Here is a 15,183-nt window from a genome sequence, read left to right as displayed (position 1 = left end):
ATAACGTGTGTTTGCACACGGCTCCGGGCAGCTCCGTGGACAGTGCCACATGGCAACAACACAGGCCACGTGCAAACACACTTGTGCATGCGCGCACGCCCCAGCTCGCGCCTGTCATGCAGAGGCTCAGGAAGTGCAGCTGGGGGCTCCCCCGAGAGCCTGTTTCCTGTTTTCAGAGAGTCTGGGAGCTGCTGAAGGGATGTTCAGGGCGAGCACTCAGCGACCCCGCGCCCCATCTGGGCCCGGTCCCGACCTTGTCCGCAGTGAGGTCCATCTCCGGGGGAGGAACCTGAGGCTCACGTAGGTGCCGCTGCGGGCCCAGGTCACCCCAGGAGGAAGGGGCGGTACCCGGCGTCCAGACCCTGCCTTCTTCCCAAGCACAGGGGCCCAGGCAGGGGGTTCACAGGTGGGAAAATGCCGCCTCCTGGCTGGGCTGTGGCCCAGCCCCTCCTGGCTCTCAGCCCAGGTTCAAGGCCTCACCTGGCCTGGTTCACCTGCATCACAAATATTAGCGCACTGCTGGCCGCCAGCAAAGCAGGTTCGGTCCCGCCCTCAGGGGGCCAGGGGGATGGGAGAACTGAGCCCAGGGGCAAATGAACAACACGTCTGTGGCTGCCCGTCTATGCTCCAGCCCCACAGAGCCACTGGAGCGGCTGAGGACACGACTGCCTCTCTCTCTCCTGCCCGCCATGTTTGCACAGGCTGTTCCCTCTGCCTGGAACATCCCTCCCTGGCCCCCTGGTGAACTCCTGTTCATCCATCAAAGCCCCAAATCCAATGCCCTCTCTTCCTGGAAGGCCTTCCAGCACCCACCAGCCCCTATCCTTCCCTCTGGCTCCACCCTGACTCCACAGGGCCAGCAGTGCGGCCCACGGTGACCTTGGAACTCTCTTTGTTCTGCTGTATTCCTCAGGTATCAACGATATTTAACAGTTTTTATTATTTCCAGGCCTTCCTCCAGCGAACCCTCAAACTCACAGGGCGATTGGCCCAGTCGGAGTCACATGCCCATTCCTGAACCAATCCCTGTGGCTGCGATCCCAGTCCTGGTCACGTGTCCACATAGGGACCCAGGAAGTAGAAGAGGGGGCCAGGGAGACGCCACCACAGACCCTTGTGCTAAGGACTTAGGGGTCCCCTGCCTGCCCCATTCTGGCTGGGGGGCCTTGGGCAAGTCACCTGTTCTCTGTGCCTCAGTTTCCCCACCTATGAGTCAGGCTCGGTAGAGCGGAGGTGTCAGAGCACACAGTGCCCTCCCCTCCCCCCTGCTCCGTGAGCCGTGTTTGCCCCAGGCCACGCCCCCCTTTATTCCTGTGACTCCGCCCAGATTGGGGCGTAGCAGGCACTGATGGCCCCGCCGGCTGAGTCACCGTTTCCTCCTGGCCCCTTGCCCAGGCCCAGTGCTTTCTGGGGACTTTCCTGAACATCAAAAACAAGACGGGGTGGGGGTGACTCCCGGGTGGGGGACGCAAGGACAGAAACGCACGTGTGGACAGTTCGTGCATCCCCTGGCGTGGATCCAAATCCCGTGTCCCCCCCCATGGAGGCCGCCCCGCATCCCTCTGGGATTCTGCGTGTGAAGCCCCCGTGCACACCCCACGCTCGTGCGCCCGTGATTCGCAGGGTCTCAGCCGCTGGTGCCCGAGGTCGCTGGCCTGTGTCTGTGCCCTTGGCGTGCCCGTGTGCACACCTGCGCGCAGGGCTGTGTCTGCAGGTCACAGCTGCCCCGCAGCAGAGAGCCCCGGCGCCACGCCGGACAGGTGCCTCTGGCGGACCCAACTCCCGGGGCAGCCGCGAGGTGGCTGGGAAGGGGCTGGGACCGCAGGGTGGCGGCGCCAGGAGACGGCAGGAACGGGTTGGGTCGGGAACAGGGGCGCCTGGCCGGGCTCAGGCAGAGTTGAGCTTCGGAAGGAAATGGAAATTATTAAGACATTCGCTGAATGCCTCCCACGTGTGCCAGGCACTGGGGACACAGCAGGACACCACATTGACAAACAAGTAAATATGTAACCCCAGGGAGGGGGAGGGCCAGTAAGCAAAATGCCTCAGAGCAGGGGTAGGGCACTGGGGGGTGCCCGGGGCTAGGGACAGGGACAGCGTGCTGAGGAGGTGACCTGTGATCTGGTACATGCAGCAGGCAGAGAAGGTCCCGGGGAGGTCCCGGGAGAGGGAGTGCCACATGGAAGGCCCGGCCTGTGCAAAGGCCCTGAGGTGGGGAAGAGCTGGCAGAGGGGCTCAGGCCTCATTGGGGAAGGTCTAAGCCCAGAGCAGGGAGGGGAAGGGTCCGGAGGCTGTGCTGGTGGGGCCACCAGGACGGACTGTCCTGTAACTGGAACCCAGCAGGAACGGGCCCCCTCCCACCCACCCCAGTGCTCCCTGCTCGGGACAGAATGTGCCTGGAGGAGAGGCTGGCGGTGGCTGGCCTGGTGGCTGCAGCGGGGAGGGGAGGCCGGAGGATTCCTGAACAGCAGCCCGGCCTGGGCCCCCGCCAGCACGGGAGGGAAAACAAGCGGCGGCGGGTGGGGGTGGGGGGGACTGCCTGCCTGTCACCCCGTGTCCCCAGGTCAGCTGGGCCAGGGCGGGAGACAGTGAGAGAGGCAGAGACTGCGAGAGAGACAGAAATGGTGGCCAAGAGAGTGAGAGACAGAGAGGCAGGGAGAGAGTCAGAGACAGGGAGACAGTGAGACAGAGTCAGACACAGGGAGACAGAAACAAGGACACGGTGCCAAGAGAGACAATGAGCAAGAGAGAAAGCAACAGAATGAGTGAGACACACAGTGAGATAGACAGAGACACAGAGACAGAGACAGAGACAGAGACAGAGACGTGCTGAGAGAATGAGAGACAGGCAATGAGAGACGAAGAGAGACCTGACATCTGACCCTCTGCCTGGGTGATGGGTCTGATTCAAGGGGGTCCTGGGGACAAGTGCAGGGGGTGACACCCCTGCCCCATCAGAACCTTTGTTCACACTGGAGTCGGCGGGGCAGGGGCTCCCCAGTCACTTAGCCAACAGACCTCACTCCCGCTGTGTGCTGGGGCTGGGGACAGAGGCCTGACCCAGCCCTGCCCGATTCAAAGGCTTAGACAAACAAGTAAACATCTAAGTAGGAATTTCAGACAGTCATGAAGGATATGAAGACAACAGAGCAAGGGATGGGAGATGGGGTGAGGGGGACTGGCGGCTTTGGCCAGCAGGCTGGGGTGTCCCTGAAAAGGTGAGGCCAGAGAAGCCAGCCATGGGGGAAGAGACTTTCAGCAGAGGGAACAGCATGTGCAAAGGCCCTGAGGTGGGAATCAGCTTGGGGTGTGTGAGTAACAGCGAGGGAGGGAGGGGGGATGGAAGGCGAGGTGGGTAGGGAGCCCTAGGGGTGGGGGAGGGTGGGGGTTAGTTTTATATTTGATATAAAGTGACCACCTTCCTCCGGGCTGCCTGGGCCAGCCCCACCTGGTTACCATATATCTGCCCCAGAAAGGTCTCCTTGGGGATCAAGTTCCCTGCACTTGCCAACTCCGGAGTCCTGAGGACACGGGATGTCACGTCCTCCCGAGTCCACCGGGGGGGGGGGGGACCTTTGGGAGAACCGCACCCACATCCGATGTGGGAATAAACACCTCAGCCCTTCTCAGCTTGGGAACATGGATGTGGAAATTGGGGTCTGGTGTCTCGAACGTCCGGGGTGCCAGGGAGCCCACCTCCTCCTGAGACCGCCAGTGTGGGCTCCGGGTGGCTGTGCTGCGGGAACATGTCCCCTCAGCCTGGTCCCAGTGTCCTCAGGGCTTGATGCCAGACCGGGGAGGTCTGTGTGGAAGTGAGGACCCACCCTCAGGCCAGAGAGGGGTGGTGGCTGAGGGCTATGTGTGTGTGTCCCAAAGTCTCAGATGAGGAAACGGAGGCTCAGCGGCAAGTGACCTGCCTGCCAAGGTCTCACAGAGAGCACAGCCCTGACCAGATCTCCCAGCGTCCCGCCCTGGGTATCTCCAAGGCTTCACCCCTGGCCCTGGCTCTGCCACCGGCTGCCTCAAAGCTCAGAGAGTATTCAAAGAAATCCTTAACGGCAGGGTGCGGTGGCTCACGCCTGTAACCCCAGCACTTTGAGAGAGGCGGGAGGATCGCTTGAAGCTAGGAGTTCAAGACCAGCCTGGGCAACATAGCAAGACCTCATCTCTACAAAAAAAAAAAAACAAAAAGAAAAATTAGCCGGGCGTGGTAGCACGTGCCTGTAGCCCCAGCTACTCGGGAGGCTGAGGCAGGAGGATCGCTTGAGCCCAGGAGTTTGAAGGCTGCAGTGAGCTGTGGTTGTGCCACTGCACTCCAGCCTGGGCAACAGAGCAAGACCCTGTCTCTAAAAAAACAGAACAAAGAAATCCTTGTACACGAGCATTCTTAGCAGCAAGATTTACAATAGCCAACGCGTGGAAACAGCCCAGATGCCCGTCCCTGGGTGAATGGATCGACACACAGTGCGGCACATGCGTACAATGGAATATTCTTCAGCCATGAAAAGGCACGAGGTTCTGATACATGTCAATGGGGGGGGACCTCGAAAACACGGTGCCGAGGGAGAGAAGCCAGGCACCAAAGAGGATCCCATCTATGGGCAATGCCCGGAACAGGCAAAGCCACAGAGACAGAAAGCGGCTGCCAGGGGCTGGGGGCTGGGGGAGGGGCGGGGAGTGACTGCTAATGAGTTATGAGGTCTCATTTGGCAGTGATGGAAGAATGTTCTGGAACTAGATAGAGGAGGTGATTGCACAACGCTGTGGGTATACTAAATGCTACGGAATTGTACACTCGAAAGTGGTGAATTCTATGGTATGTGAATTTCACCTGAATAAACCCAAAGCCGACTCAGGCAGGGTCTTCCTGCACCCAGGGGACCCTGGCCAGCTCCAGCCTCCGCTGCCCCCTGCTCTGACAGATGAGCCCCCCGCTTGTCCTCTGCTGTTCATGCTGTCAACCTCTGAATGTGCAGCACGAGGGGGAGGGAGGGGCCTGGGTCCGGCTGTCACCCCAGCTCAGCCTCCCTGTTCCCGGGCCAGGCTCCCCCGGCCCAGGGCCGCAGTCTCCCACACTGGACAATGGGCCCCTCCACCCTCCTCGGTCACCAGCTCAGCCCCCGCACTTGTGACCCGGGATGGCGGCCCAAGCGATCCTAGTTCCTTAAGGAAATAAACCAATAAGCCTGGTCTCTTTCTTCACACTTTTATTTTTAAAAAATAATTGTACAAAAGAGGATCGATTTCTTAAGGCTTATCAGAAATGCTGAGTCCCAGGCAGGGTCCTGCCCAGCCATGGCTGCGACTCCGCAGTTAGGGGCTTGTCCAGCTGCCCCCTTATGCTTTTCTCTAGGACACAGGGGACCTCCAGAAGCACTCTGGTCCCCTGTGTCACCCCAGGCTGACCTCTGTCCCCAGGGCCTGGTGTAATGCTCTGCTGTCACTGTCCTGTGCTTCTTAATCCTTGATCAGGGAGCCCAAGGTTTGCATTTTGCAAGTTATGTGTCTGGTCTTGTCTGTCCTGCCCTGAACCTGGGTTCCCTGGGCCGTACAACACCCAGGCAGCTCGTATGCCCTGGGGCGCTTGGAGGAGCTCCCAGGCAGTGCCAGCCTGGGCCTGGAATGTCTGGCTTTCAAAGTCTGCAAAGGCTGAAGCCGCTGCCCCAGCCACCTCCAGGCCGGCCCACGTAGCTCCGACAGCTTGCTTTCCTGAATGCCTCGTTCCTGGGCCCTCTTGGCCACCGGACTTCACTGTGTGGCCCCGACTGAGGCACCTACCCTCTGAGCCCCCAGTTCTAGAATGAAGGGGGTGGGTTCCAAACATCACTCAGCTCTGACCTTCTCCCACTTTTCCTCCTCGCTTGTCTGCCTGCTGAGCGCCTATTCATACGACAAAGCCTCAGCTAAAATGCTCCTTCCTCCAGGAAGCCTTCTGTGCGTCCCCTCTGGACTCTCTCAGCCTTGGGTCTCTCATTCTGGTTCCACGAGGCTGGAGGTATCTATATCTGGCTCTGTTTCTCCCAGACTGAAGGCTCCTGGGGGACCCCAGCACTGCCCACAGGCTGGGCGGCGTCTCAGATGCCTCACGAGGACAGCCAGTCCAGAAGTCAGATTCCGGCCTGGCGCCTCTGACCCGTGATGTCAGAAGCAGCCTTGCTCAGCTGTGAGACTTGGTTTCCCCAACTTCAGCACGGTCAGTCGGGTCGGCCCTTAGTCCTGCTGCTCCCCACGATCACGATGACCAACAGCAACCGTGCGCCCCGAGGTGCGTGTCTGCCGTTCAGCAAGTCATGCAGCGCGGCCTCATGGCCTCCGAGGGTGGGTTTGGATCCTCCTGGGAGAGATGTTCCCATTAAGCCTCGGGGCACGCGAAGGCTCAGAAACGCCGTCCCCACCCAGTCCGTCTCCCAGCTCCCACACTCGGCCTGGAAGAGGTGGGCAGGAGGGGACGTCGAGGCTGACTGGGGTGCGAGGAGGGATGTTCCAGGACCTTCCTGCGGCTACCAAAATCCCCGGCTGCTCAGTTCCCTTGTAAAATGACACAGCATTTGCATAGAACCTCCACGTGTCCTTGATACTTTAAATCACCTCTAGGTTACTCATTAAATACGATGTGATATTTAACACAACGTGGACTCGGAACCCCTGGACGAGGAACCTGCCGACGCGGAAGGCCGACTGTATGGACAGGAGATCTAGCAACATTTAAGACCCCTCTTGGCGGGGCTCGGGGCTCACGCCTAGAATCCTAACACTTTGGGAGGCGGAGGCAGGAGGATCACGTGAGGCCTGGAGTTTGAGACCAGCCTGGGCAATAGTGAGACCCCATCTCTACAAAATATTTAAAAATTAGCCGATGCGGTGGCTCCACCTGTAGTCCCAGCTACTCGGGAGGCTGAGGCAGGAGGCTCGCTTGAGCCCAGGAGTTCGAGGCTGCAGTGAGCTAGGCTGACGCCACTGCACTCCAGCCTGGGCGACAGAACGAGACCCTGTCTCTAAAACGAAACCCATCTACTTTGTCTCCCACGCCCGTCGAGGCTCCCAGGGTGCAGAAAGGCAGGAGGGGCTCCCGGACCCCGGAGCTCACCTCGGAGTACAGGGGCGGCGGGCGGTAGCGGAACTCCTGGATGTAGGCAAAGAAAGGGCTGTCGAGGCTCATGTTGGGGTCCTGCAGTAGCGGGCAGGGGCCCTGCCCGGAGGGTGCCATCTCCTCCTCTGCCACCACCTCCGAGTACTCAGGAGGGGCTGGAACCAAGAGACAGGGGGAGTGAGGTTAACAGAGGACAGCCTCGGAGCCGGGGACAAGGGCCAGGAGCCTGCTTGTGCCAGCTCTAGAGCTGCCAGGCCATGCGCCCTCGGGCTGGAATTCTGGGGGACTCCTGGCCACCCACGTGGTTATCACTGTGCCCTTTTGCATAGGAAGACATTGAGGCTGGAGGAAGGGAAGTCGACCCGGCACCCCCCTCTCTGTCCACCACCCCGCACCCCGCAGCGGGGCAGGGCACTCACCCTCAGGCTGCTCAGGCAGGGCGCCCAGCCCCCAGTCCAGCAGGAAGCTGGCATGGCTGCCCACACTGGATGACCGGCTGCCGAAAGGGTGCAGGGGGATGGTGCCGATGACCAGTGGCAGCTCCAGGAGCAGCTTGGACGTGCCGGGGATATCCACGCAGACCTGGAGGAAGGAGCCATGATGGAGGGTGCCCAGCAGCCTCAGCCCTGCCCACTGCCCTGCCCTGCCCTCCCCTCCCCCTGCAGAGAAAATACACCCTGTCCCACACTGAGGCCCCCCACCCCGCCTGGGGCCAGGTGGCTATCTCTGCCTCCCAGGACCCCGGCGCTCTACCTTCAGCGTGTAGTCCACGTGCAGCACGCGGCAGTGCAGGATGGAAGGCCCCACGGGGGGGATCCGCAGGGCCCGGCCCTGCCACAGTGCCCGCCGCCCGGGGCCCACTGGCTCGCCAGCGAGGCTGGCCACCACCGCCCGCTTCTGCTTCCGGGCGCCTCGAGCCATGAAGGTTTGCGTCTGGACCACGGCCGCGCGGGGCTGCACGGGGCGCGTGGAGCTGTTGTCAATCTCAGCAAAGATGGGGATCACCTCTCCTGCAGCGGGGAGTGGGGCTCAGTTCCTCCACCTGCAGCCCCCACGCCGCCTCCTCCCTGCCCGCCCCCGCCGCGGCCGCCTGCTACCTGGCGTGTAGCCCTTGCGGTCGATCTTGGCGGACAGGGAGACAAGGCCACGGTTATAGTACCAAGACCGGGCAACCTTTTCCCGAGCCCCGGCTTGAGGTGCCTGTAGGAGTGGAGAAAAGGGCATGAGTGGGTCACTCTGTGCAGACCCTGTGGAGTTTCCAACCCACCCCAACTGAGGGAGGGCGTTGGGCAGGGCCTGGCTTCTTTTTAACAATCCAGGAACTAACTAGCTGTAAAATGGAGCCAGGGATGCCACCCATAAAGCTGGAAAGGAAGTCAACAAGCCAAGCAGTCACTGTGTAATTTATTGCTCAGTGAGCCCTAGCTGTGGCCTATTTCACAGACAAGGCATCTGAGGTTCAGAGAGGGCAAGACACTTTCCCAGAGTCACACAGCAAATTGGTGCAGCTGGGATTGGCACCCAGTTTCCAGTGGATTCCACAGGCATTCCCACACCAGCCTGCCTCCCTGCCAGAGTGAGCGTGTCCACCCCACTTTGTCAGCTGGGGTGATACAGCAGCCAGGCCCCTGCCTACAATGCTCCCACTCTACCTCCCCCGAGGTCGCAGCTCACCAGCAGCGCAGGCGTGTTGATGTCCACCGGCTCGATGACAGTGAACACCTTCCTTGCCCGGCGCGCTGGGACCCAGGGCCGGTGCAGCGTGGCCTTGATGCAGTAGCGGACACTGCCATGTTTGCCTTCGAACGAGGTCACCAGGGTCCTAGGGAGGGGAGGGAATGAGCTTCAAGGGGGGAGATAGGCACTCACAAACAGGTGGGACTGTCCCCGATGTCCCCGAGACTGAGGGGAAGGAGACACAGAGACTCTGGGGGGGCCCTCGGGGAAAGTCTTGGGCTCGAGGCCCCAGACACCCAGCACTACAGTCACAGGCCTGTCGAGGGCTGCCGGCTCCGGACTCCCTTGATCCTACCCGCCCCCCGCCCCCAGGACTTACGGGGGCAGCTGGAAGCTGAACGGGAACTCGTGGCGCCCAGGAGGCAGCGTCGCGGGCTCGCCGGTGTCTGCAGGTGGGAGCAAGAAGGGGCGACTCAGCGGCTGCGCGGGCGTTCTGGGGGTCCCGCCGTCGGGGTGGGGGGCGCACGGCTCGCGCGCGGAGCCGGGGTCCCCGACGCGTACCTGGCGCGAGCAGCGTGGCGCGGTGGCTCACGACCTCCAGGCGCTCGCTGTAGCTCTGGGTGTACGCGGTGCTCGAGCCCGCGCTGCGCGACTCGGTCCAGTGCACGTGGGCGCGGCCCCGCGCGCGCAGCCTCAGGGCCCCCACGCGCGCCGCGCCCGCCAGCTCCAGCAGCACGCGGCCCACCACGGCCTGGCCGCCGCTGAACACCGGCTCGGCGCCCGCGGTCGCGCCATCCAGCTGCACCGCGAACGCTTTCACCTTGTCGAACAGCATCGTGCCGGGGCTGCGAACCCACGACGCGCACACCCTGGCCTCGAACCCGAGACGCCGCAGGCTCGGGACGCAAAGACTCCCTGCGCGCGCAGGCGCACTCGCCGAGCGGACGGGACGATCCCCGCGCCTCACGGCGGCGCCGCTTTTATGCGGCAGGTCGGGGGCGGGGCTAGACGCCGGCCCCGCCCCCAGAAGGGATATCACCAATAGCGCGACGAGGGGCGTGGCTCCGCCCGGGCGTGGAGGAAAATAACAAACGCCTGCGCTCCCCGTGGGCTGCGTCCGGCAGTCCCCGACCCGTGGGGGAGAAACTGCAGCGCTGGGGCGGCCAGAGCCGGTCTCTCGCGGACCCCGGGAGTCAAGAGGGCAAACTGAGGGCCAGAGGCAGGGCCCAGGCCTGACGTCACCTAGCAGAGTACCCTGCCCCTAGGCGCGATCACTCACCGCTGCCACTCGCAGCGGGGACTCAAGGCGCCGCCTGCCCGCGTTGAGGTGGGGCCCTGGTCCCGGTGACGCCTGAGAGCCTACAGCCCCCGGCCCGTCTCCCTCTGCGCAAACCGGGACGGGAAGGAAGGGGTGGGACCGCCCTCCACTCTGCGCCCGCTGCCCCCTCTGCCGGGTGACCCGGGGCAGGTGACACCCTCTCGGAGCCCCAGTTTCCACGTCTGTAGAGTCAGGAGAAAGATCAGAATCAATGCTGACCTCGCAGGGTCGCGCCCGGATCACGGTGCAGCCCCAGCTCCAACCCTGCAAGAGCCTCGCTCCCGAGTCATCAACGCGTTCCCAACACGCCGTCCCTCGGTCGCGCCTCGGCGCTGTCGCCTCAGCTGTTCCTCCCCCGACGCTCCCTTCCCAGGTTTCAGGCTCTGGCAAACTGCCACTGGCCCCCCAGCCCTCGTGCCCACTCCGGGCACCCCTGGCCCCTGTCCCCGCATGGACAGAGCCGAGTTCAGGGGACGCTCAGGCACCCCCAGGTCCAGAACTGCGGGGCGCCCTCTCCCTGGGCCTCAGTTTCCCTGGAGAAAAGCCACTCGGAGAATGTCTCCTGCGGGAGTGGCCTCCACGCGGTCTGTGGGTCGCCGGCGCTCTCTGGTGGCAGTGGGATGAGCAGCCGCTCCAACCTATCCCTGGCCGTTCCCTCTGAGCCTGGCTCAGGCGACACCGGGACCCCCAAGGCCTTGGAGCCCTCAGTGAGGGGCGACCATAAACAGACACAGTCACCTGCAGCCCGTGATGGGGACCAGAACAGAGACGAAGGGACTGGACGTGCAGTGATCAGCCTGGGAGAAGGGGCTTTGACGCTGAAATGTGAGGTCCTTCACCCGAGGCCAAGTGGAAGCCAGGAGGGGGACTAGTGGCCCTGAGGGAACGGGACAGGGAGGCCACTATTGAGCCAGCGCCTCCCTCAACCCGTTTCGGAGACCGACCTCCAGAGGCCCAGAGAGGGCCAGGGCTTCGCTTGTGGTCACACAGCCTCCCCCAGCATCATCCCTCCAGGAAGCCACTGGTGAGTGTCTGGGGCCACTGTGGGGTGAGCATAGCCCCAGTATTTCTCGAGTCGCCGAGGAAGGGAAGCATTTCCTGGGGCCCTTCCTGCCCTGCCCCAGGCACTACGCTCTGCAGGTTTCCACTGTTGGGGAGGGGAGGGTGCCCCTCGCCTCTGGTCTGTTGGAACAAGCCTGCAAGGCTGCGGGCAGATCGTCTGCTGGCCCAGCGCTGGAAAAAGAGCTGTCCGCAGTTGGAGCCGCCACCCGCCTGGCCCGTTTGCAGACGGGTATAGTGAGGTCGGCCTTGGCCCGGAGAAGTCTCCAGGGCGGCCCGGCGTTCTCCGGCAGCCACACAGCAGGGCGCTGGTGCGCAGACTCGCTCCTTCTGTGGCCTCTGGCCCGCTCCTGACCCGCCGATGTGACCGCACCCTGTCCCTTCCTGCTCTGGGACGCATTCCACCCTCTCACCTGCAGACACCACCAGACACCCCTTCCTCCTAATCCCAGGGAAGAACTCACAGCTGCAGACACTGCGGGGTAAACTGAGGCGACGGCACTGGGTAGCAAGTGAGATGGGGGCCTTCCTTGGGAATCGAGACCCCAGGCCTGAGAGTAGGAGAATCGGGGGTCTACAAGGGAGATCGCCCACTCTACCCAAAAAGCGTTCCCCGGAGCCTGGGTAGGAGGGTCCCCCTACTTTGAAAGGGGTCTCCCCACCGCACAGCCTGGAGGGACCCGGACGCCCTAGGCAGGGGTTCTTCGTAGTGGGGGTCCCGGCTCGGGTGGGTGGGCATCCCAATGGGAGGGGCCAAACTCTAGGGAGGGAGTCCCCTCTCCTTGAGAAGGGTCCCCTGACCTCAGAGGCTCTAAGTCGAATGAGGGGCGCCCAGACCTGGGGAGAGGGGCCCGGCCCAGGGGATCGTGGCTGCGGGTGGGCAGCGCCGGCTGGAGGACGTCTCACCTCGGAGTAGCAGCTGCCGCCGCCGCAGGTACGTCTCGGCGGCCGCGTAGTCGCTGGACACGGCGTTCACGCCCACGCTGCGGCCCTCCAGCCAGTGCGTGGCCGCCCCGCCGCGCGCCACCACCACCAGCGCGCGCACCCGCAGCGGCGCCGCAGCCTCCAGCAGCACGCGGCCGCACAGCCGCTCCCCGCCGCGGTACGCGCCGCCCGGGCCCCGCGCCAGCTCCAGCGCGAAGCTGCGCACGCCCCCCGGCCGCATGGCGCGTGGCGGGGACCGGCGCCGGGCGAGGGACACGGCCAGGCACGCAGCGGGGAGGCGCACGGGCGCGCGTGCGGGTCTCAGCGCTGGTTCCTCATAGTCCTGGTCGTCCCCGGAGCTTCCTCCTGCCCCTGCTAACTTGTGCGGGCGCCGCGAGGGCGCGATGTCGGCAAACTTCCTAGTCCTCCGCGTCCGTCCCTGTGACGCGCCCGGGCCGCCGGGGACGTGTCGCCTGCGTGCCCACGCTGTTGACTTTGCCGTCCCCCGGGGCGGGGCGGGCCCTGTTTTGTAGGGTCGGCGCTGTTGAGTCAGAGGCAGGCGGGGGCGGATGTGGCGGGCGCGGCCCCTACGGCGCTCTGTCTTGTGGCCTCATACATCCCCGACCGCCACCCGAGACCTTTGGCCCGGCACCGCCCCCGCCTCCCCTCTGGTCTCCCTGTGGCCTCACGGTTGTGCCCAAGACACTCCAACCTCAGGTCTGCCTCCTGACTTTCCCACTGGCTGTTCCACCGCCAGATCCGCCCCCCACCCACCCCATCCACGCCCAAATGTCACCTCCTCAGAGCCCCCCGGGTTGCCTCTGGCCTTGATTCTTTATGGCTCCTGTGGCTGTGTTTTGACTGTCATGTGCCCTGTTCTCCTTCCGGGCCCAGGAGCTACCACTGGGCACAGAGGGGACACCGAGGGACGTTCCTAAAATGAGCTGTGGGCTTCTACCCTGCAGGAGAGCCCCATGTCCCTGCCAGGCCTCAGTTTCCCCAGCCAGACAGCAGGGCTGGTGGAAAGCTTAGGACGAGGCCCCACTGACTCCCATGTAAGCCCTCGGGAGGGGAAGAGCATTTATTGAGCACCTACCAGTTGCCTGGCCCTTTCTAGGGGGTTCTGGTTAAATCGACTGTTACCCTCATCCTACAGATAACACCACTGGGGCCCCCAGAGGGGCAGCCACTGCCCAGAGGCACCTAGTGGTCATAGAGTCAGAACTTGAGCCCAGGGGTGACCAGGGCCCTTGGCACATCCTCAGACTCTTCCTGTTGTTGGGCACAAGCACCCAGCCGTGGCCTGGCTATCTCCCCACGCCAGGGCACCGATGGCCTTATCAGAAGCTGCCAGGGGCCGGGCGCGGTGGCTCACGCCTGTAATCCTAGCACTCTGGGAGGCCGAGGTGGGCGGATCGTTTGAGCTCAGGAGTTCGAGACCAGCCTGAGCAAGAGCGAGACCCCACCTCTACTAAAAATAGAAAGAAATTATATGGACAGCTAAAAATATATATAGAAAAAATTAGCCGGGCATGGTGGTGCATGCCTGTAGTCCCAGCTACTCGGGAGGCTGAGACAGGAGGATCGCTTGAGCTCAGGAGTTTGAGGTTGCTGTGAGCTAGGCTGACGCCACGGCACTCACTCTAGCCTGGGCAACAGAGTGAGACTCTGTCTCAAAAAAAAAAAAAAAAAAAAAAAAAAAAGAAGCTGCCAGGGTTTGCTGCTCCCCAGCTGAGCCCAGATTAGTCTCCCCAGAAGCCAGGCCGCCCTCCCCACCCAGGGCTCCGCATCTGGCAAGTGTCTGCTGCCCCCACCTGCCCCCAGCACCCAAGCCCACAGCCCGGAGGAAGCTTCCTGATTCTATTATACTTGTGTCCACCCCCTCACCCCCAGCCCACACCCAAGCCCACCCCAGGGCGGGGGTCTTTCTAAGCCCAGGATGGCACCACATACTCCTATGCAACCCCCCTCCAGTTTTTTGGTTTTTTTTTTTTTGAGACAGAGTCTCACTCTGTTGCCCAGGCTAGAGTGTCGTGGCGTCAGCCTAGCTCACAGCAACCTCAAACTCCTGGGCTCAAGTGATCCTCCTGCCTCAGCCTCCCAAGTAGCTGGGACTACAGGCATGAGCCACCATGCTCAGCTAATTTTTTCTATATATTTTGAGTTGTCCAGCTAATTTCTTTCTATTTTTAGTAGAGACGGGGTCTCGCTCTTGCTCAGGCTGGTCTCGAACTCCTGAGCTCAAGCGATCCTCTGGCCTCGGCCTCCCAGAGTGCTGGGACTACAGGCGTGAGCCACCGAGCCCAGCCTCCCCCTCCAGTTTGAATCCGGGCTCCGTCACTCTTCACTGTGTGGCCCCAGGCAGGCAGCTTCACCTCTCTGAGCCTCAGTTTCCCTGCATCCTACCCTGGTCAGGTTCTCATGAAGTGTCAGTGTGGTAACTGACACCACTTTCCTTGTATGCTGCAGGTGCTTAATACACATTCAGTGAAAACAGAATGACCCTCCTTACCCAGGTCGCCTCCCCCACCAGACTGGGACCCATGGGCCCTGCTGGAGTCTGGCACGCAGTGGGGGCGCCATCAGAGCCGGTGGTCAGATGGCGTTCCTGTTACGCACTGTTACTCGCCGCCTCCTCGCGGCCAGGCCTGGCCACGCCCCTGCAGGGCCCCTCTGTCAGGGCCAGGTGGAGCTGGCAGATGTCCCTAGGGAGCTGTTGGAGACAGCTCCAGCCTACCAGGCCAGGACAGTGATGGGGACAGGCATCCATCCTGGTGCCCCGGGCTGGGCGTCCACCTCCGTCCAGTGTCCCCTGGCCATGCACAACAGGCAGCGACTTGGTGGGTCCTGCTTTATTCAGTACTAGCAAGGACCCCTCCCTGGCTGCTCCACGCCCACCGGGGGCCTGGGGAGAGTCGGGGGTGCCGGGTGACCAGAGGAAGCTCTGGGCTCCCCTGCCCTCTGCCTGGGCAGCCTGGGTGGGGCAGGCCCCAGTCCATGGAGCCCAACTCAGCTTCGGCTTCTTGAACTCCAAGAGGCGCCACTGTACAGGGCTTCCCGGAGGAGGTGGCCACACGATGGCCAAGATTTAGGGGTCCGGTGGCGGGCAGGGCCG

General features: G+C 62.8%; 1 protein-coding gene across 3 annotated transcripts; it reads right to left on the bottom strand.

The window, feature by feature from the left end:
* Window positions 1-4,927: 4,927 nt before the first annotated feature.
* ARRDC2 (arrestin domain containing 2) lies at window positions 4,928-12,309 on the bottom strand. 3 transcript variants are annotated; one of them, XM_069476228.1, is made up of 8 exons: window positions 12,051-12,309; window positions 9,147-9,213; window positions 8,765-8,912; window positions 8,188-8,290; window positions 7,844-8,100; window positions 7,510-7,672; window positions 7,088-7,245; window positions 4,928-6,334 (listed from the first exon to the last, which is right to left on the bottom strand). In XM_069476228.1, the coding sequence occupies exons 1-8, from the start codon at window positions 12,307-12,309 to the stop codon at window positions 6,281-6,283; spliced, it is 1,209 nt and encodes a 402-aa protein (XP_069332329.1). In that variant the 3' UTR covers window positions 4,928-6,280. The 3 variants fall into 3 exon arrangements, with proteins under 3 accessions (XP_069332329.1, XP_069332307.1, XP_069332318.1); XM_069476206.1 differs by lacking the exon at window positions 12,051-12,309 and adding an exon at window positions 9,329-9,699; XM_069476217.1 differs by lacking the exon at window positions 12,051-12,309 and adding an exon at window positions 9,329-9,699 and having other exon boundaries at window positions 4,928-6,331.
* Window positions 12,310-15,183: the final 2,874 nt, after the last annotated feature.

Source organism: Eulemur rufifrons, chromosome 2, assembly GCF_041146395.1.
Source record: "Eulemur rufifrons isolate Redbay chromosome 2, OSU_ERuf_1, whole genome shotgun sequence".
NCBI classification, from domain to species: domain Eukaryota; kingdom Metazoa; phylum Chordata; class Mammalia; order Primates; family Lemuridae; genus Eulemur; species Eulemur rufifrons.
This window is presented reverse-complemented; position numbering and strand designations above follow the sequence as displayed.

Bases quoted from the DNA above. Each gene is read 5' to 3' on its own strand.
- ARRDC2 (XM_069476206.1), bottom strand. From the start codon at position 9,602: ATGCTGTTCGACAAGGTGAAAGCGTTCGCGGTGCAGCTGGATGGCGCG. The intron at 8,291-8,764 runs GTGAGCTGCGAC...CCACTCCTACAG, and splicing joins TCAACACGCCTGCGCTGCTG to GCACCTCAAGCCGGGGCTCG. The intron at 7,246-7,509 runs GTGAGTGCCCTG...TCTTGGTTCCAG, and splicing joins CCTGCCTGAGCAGCCTGAGG to CCCCTCCTGAGTACTCGGAG.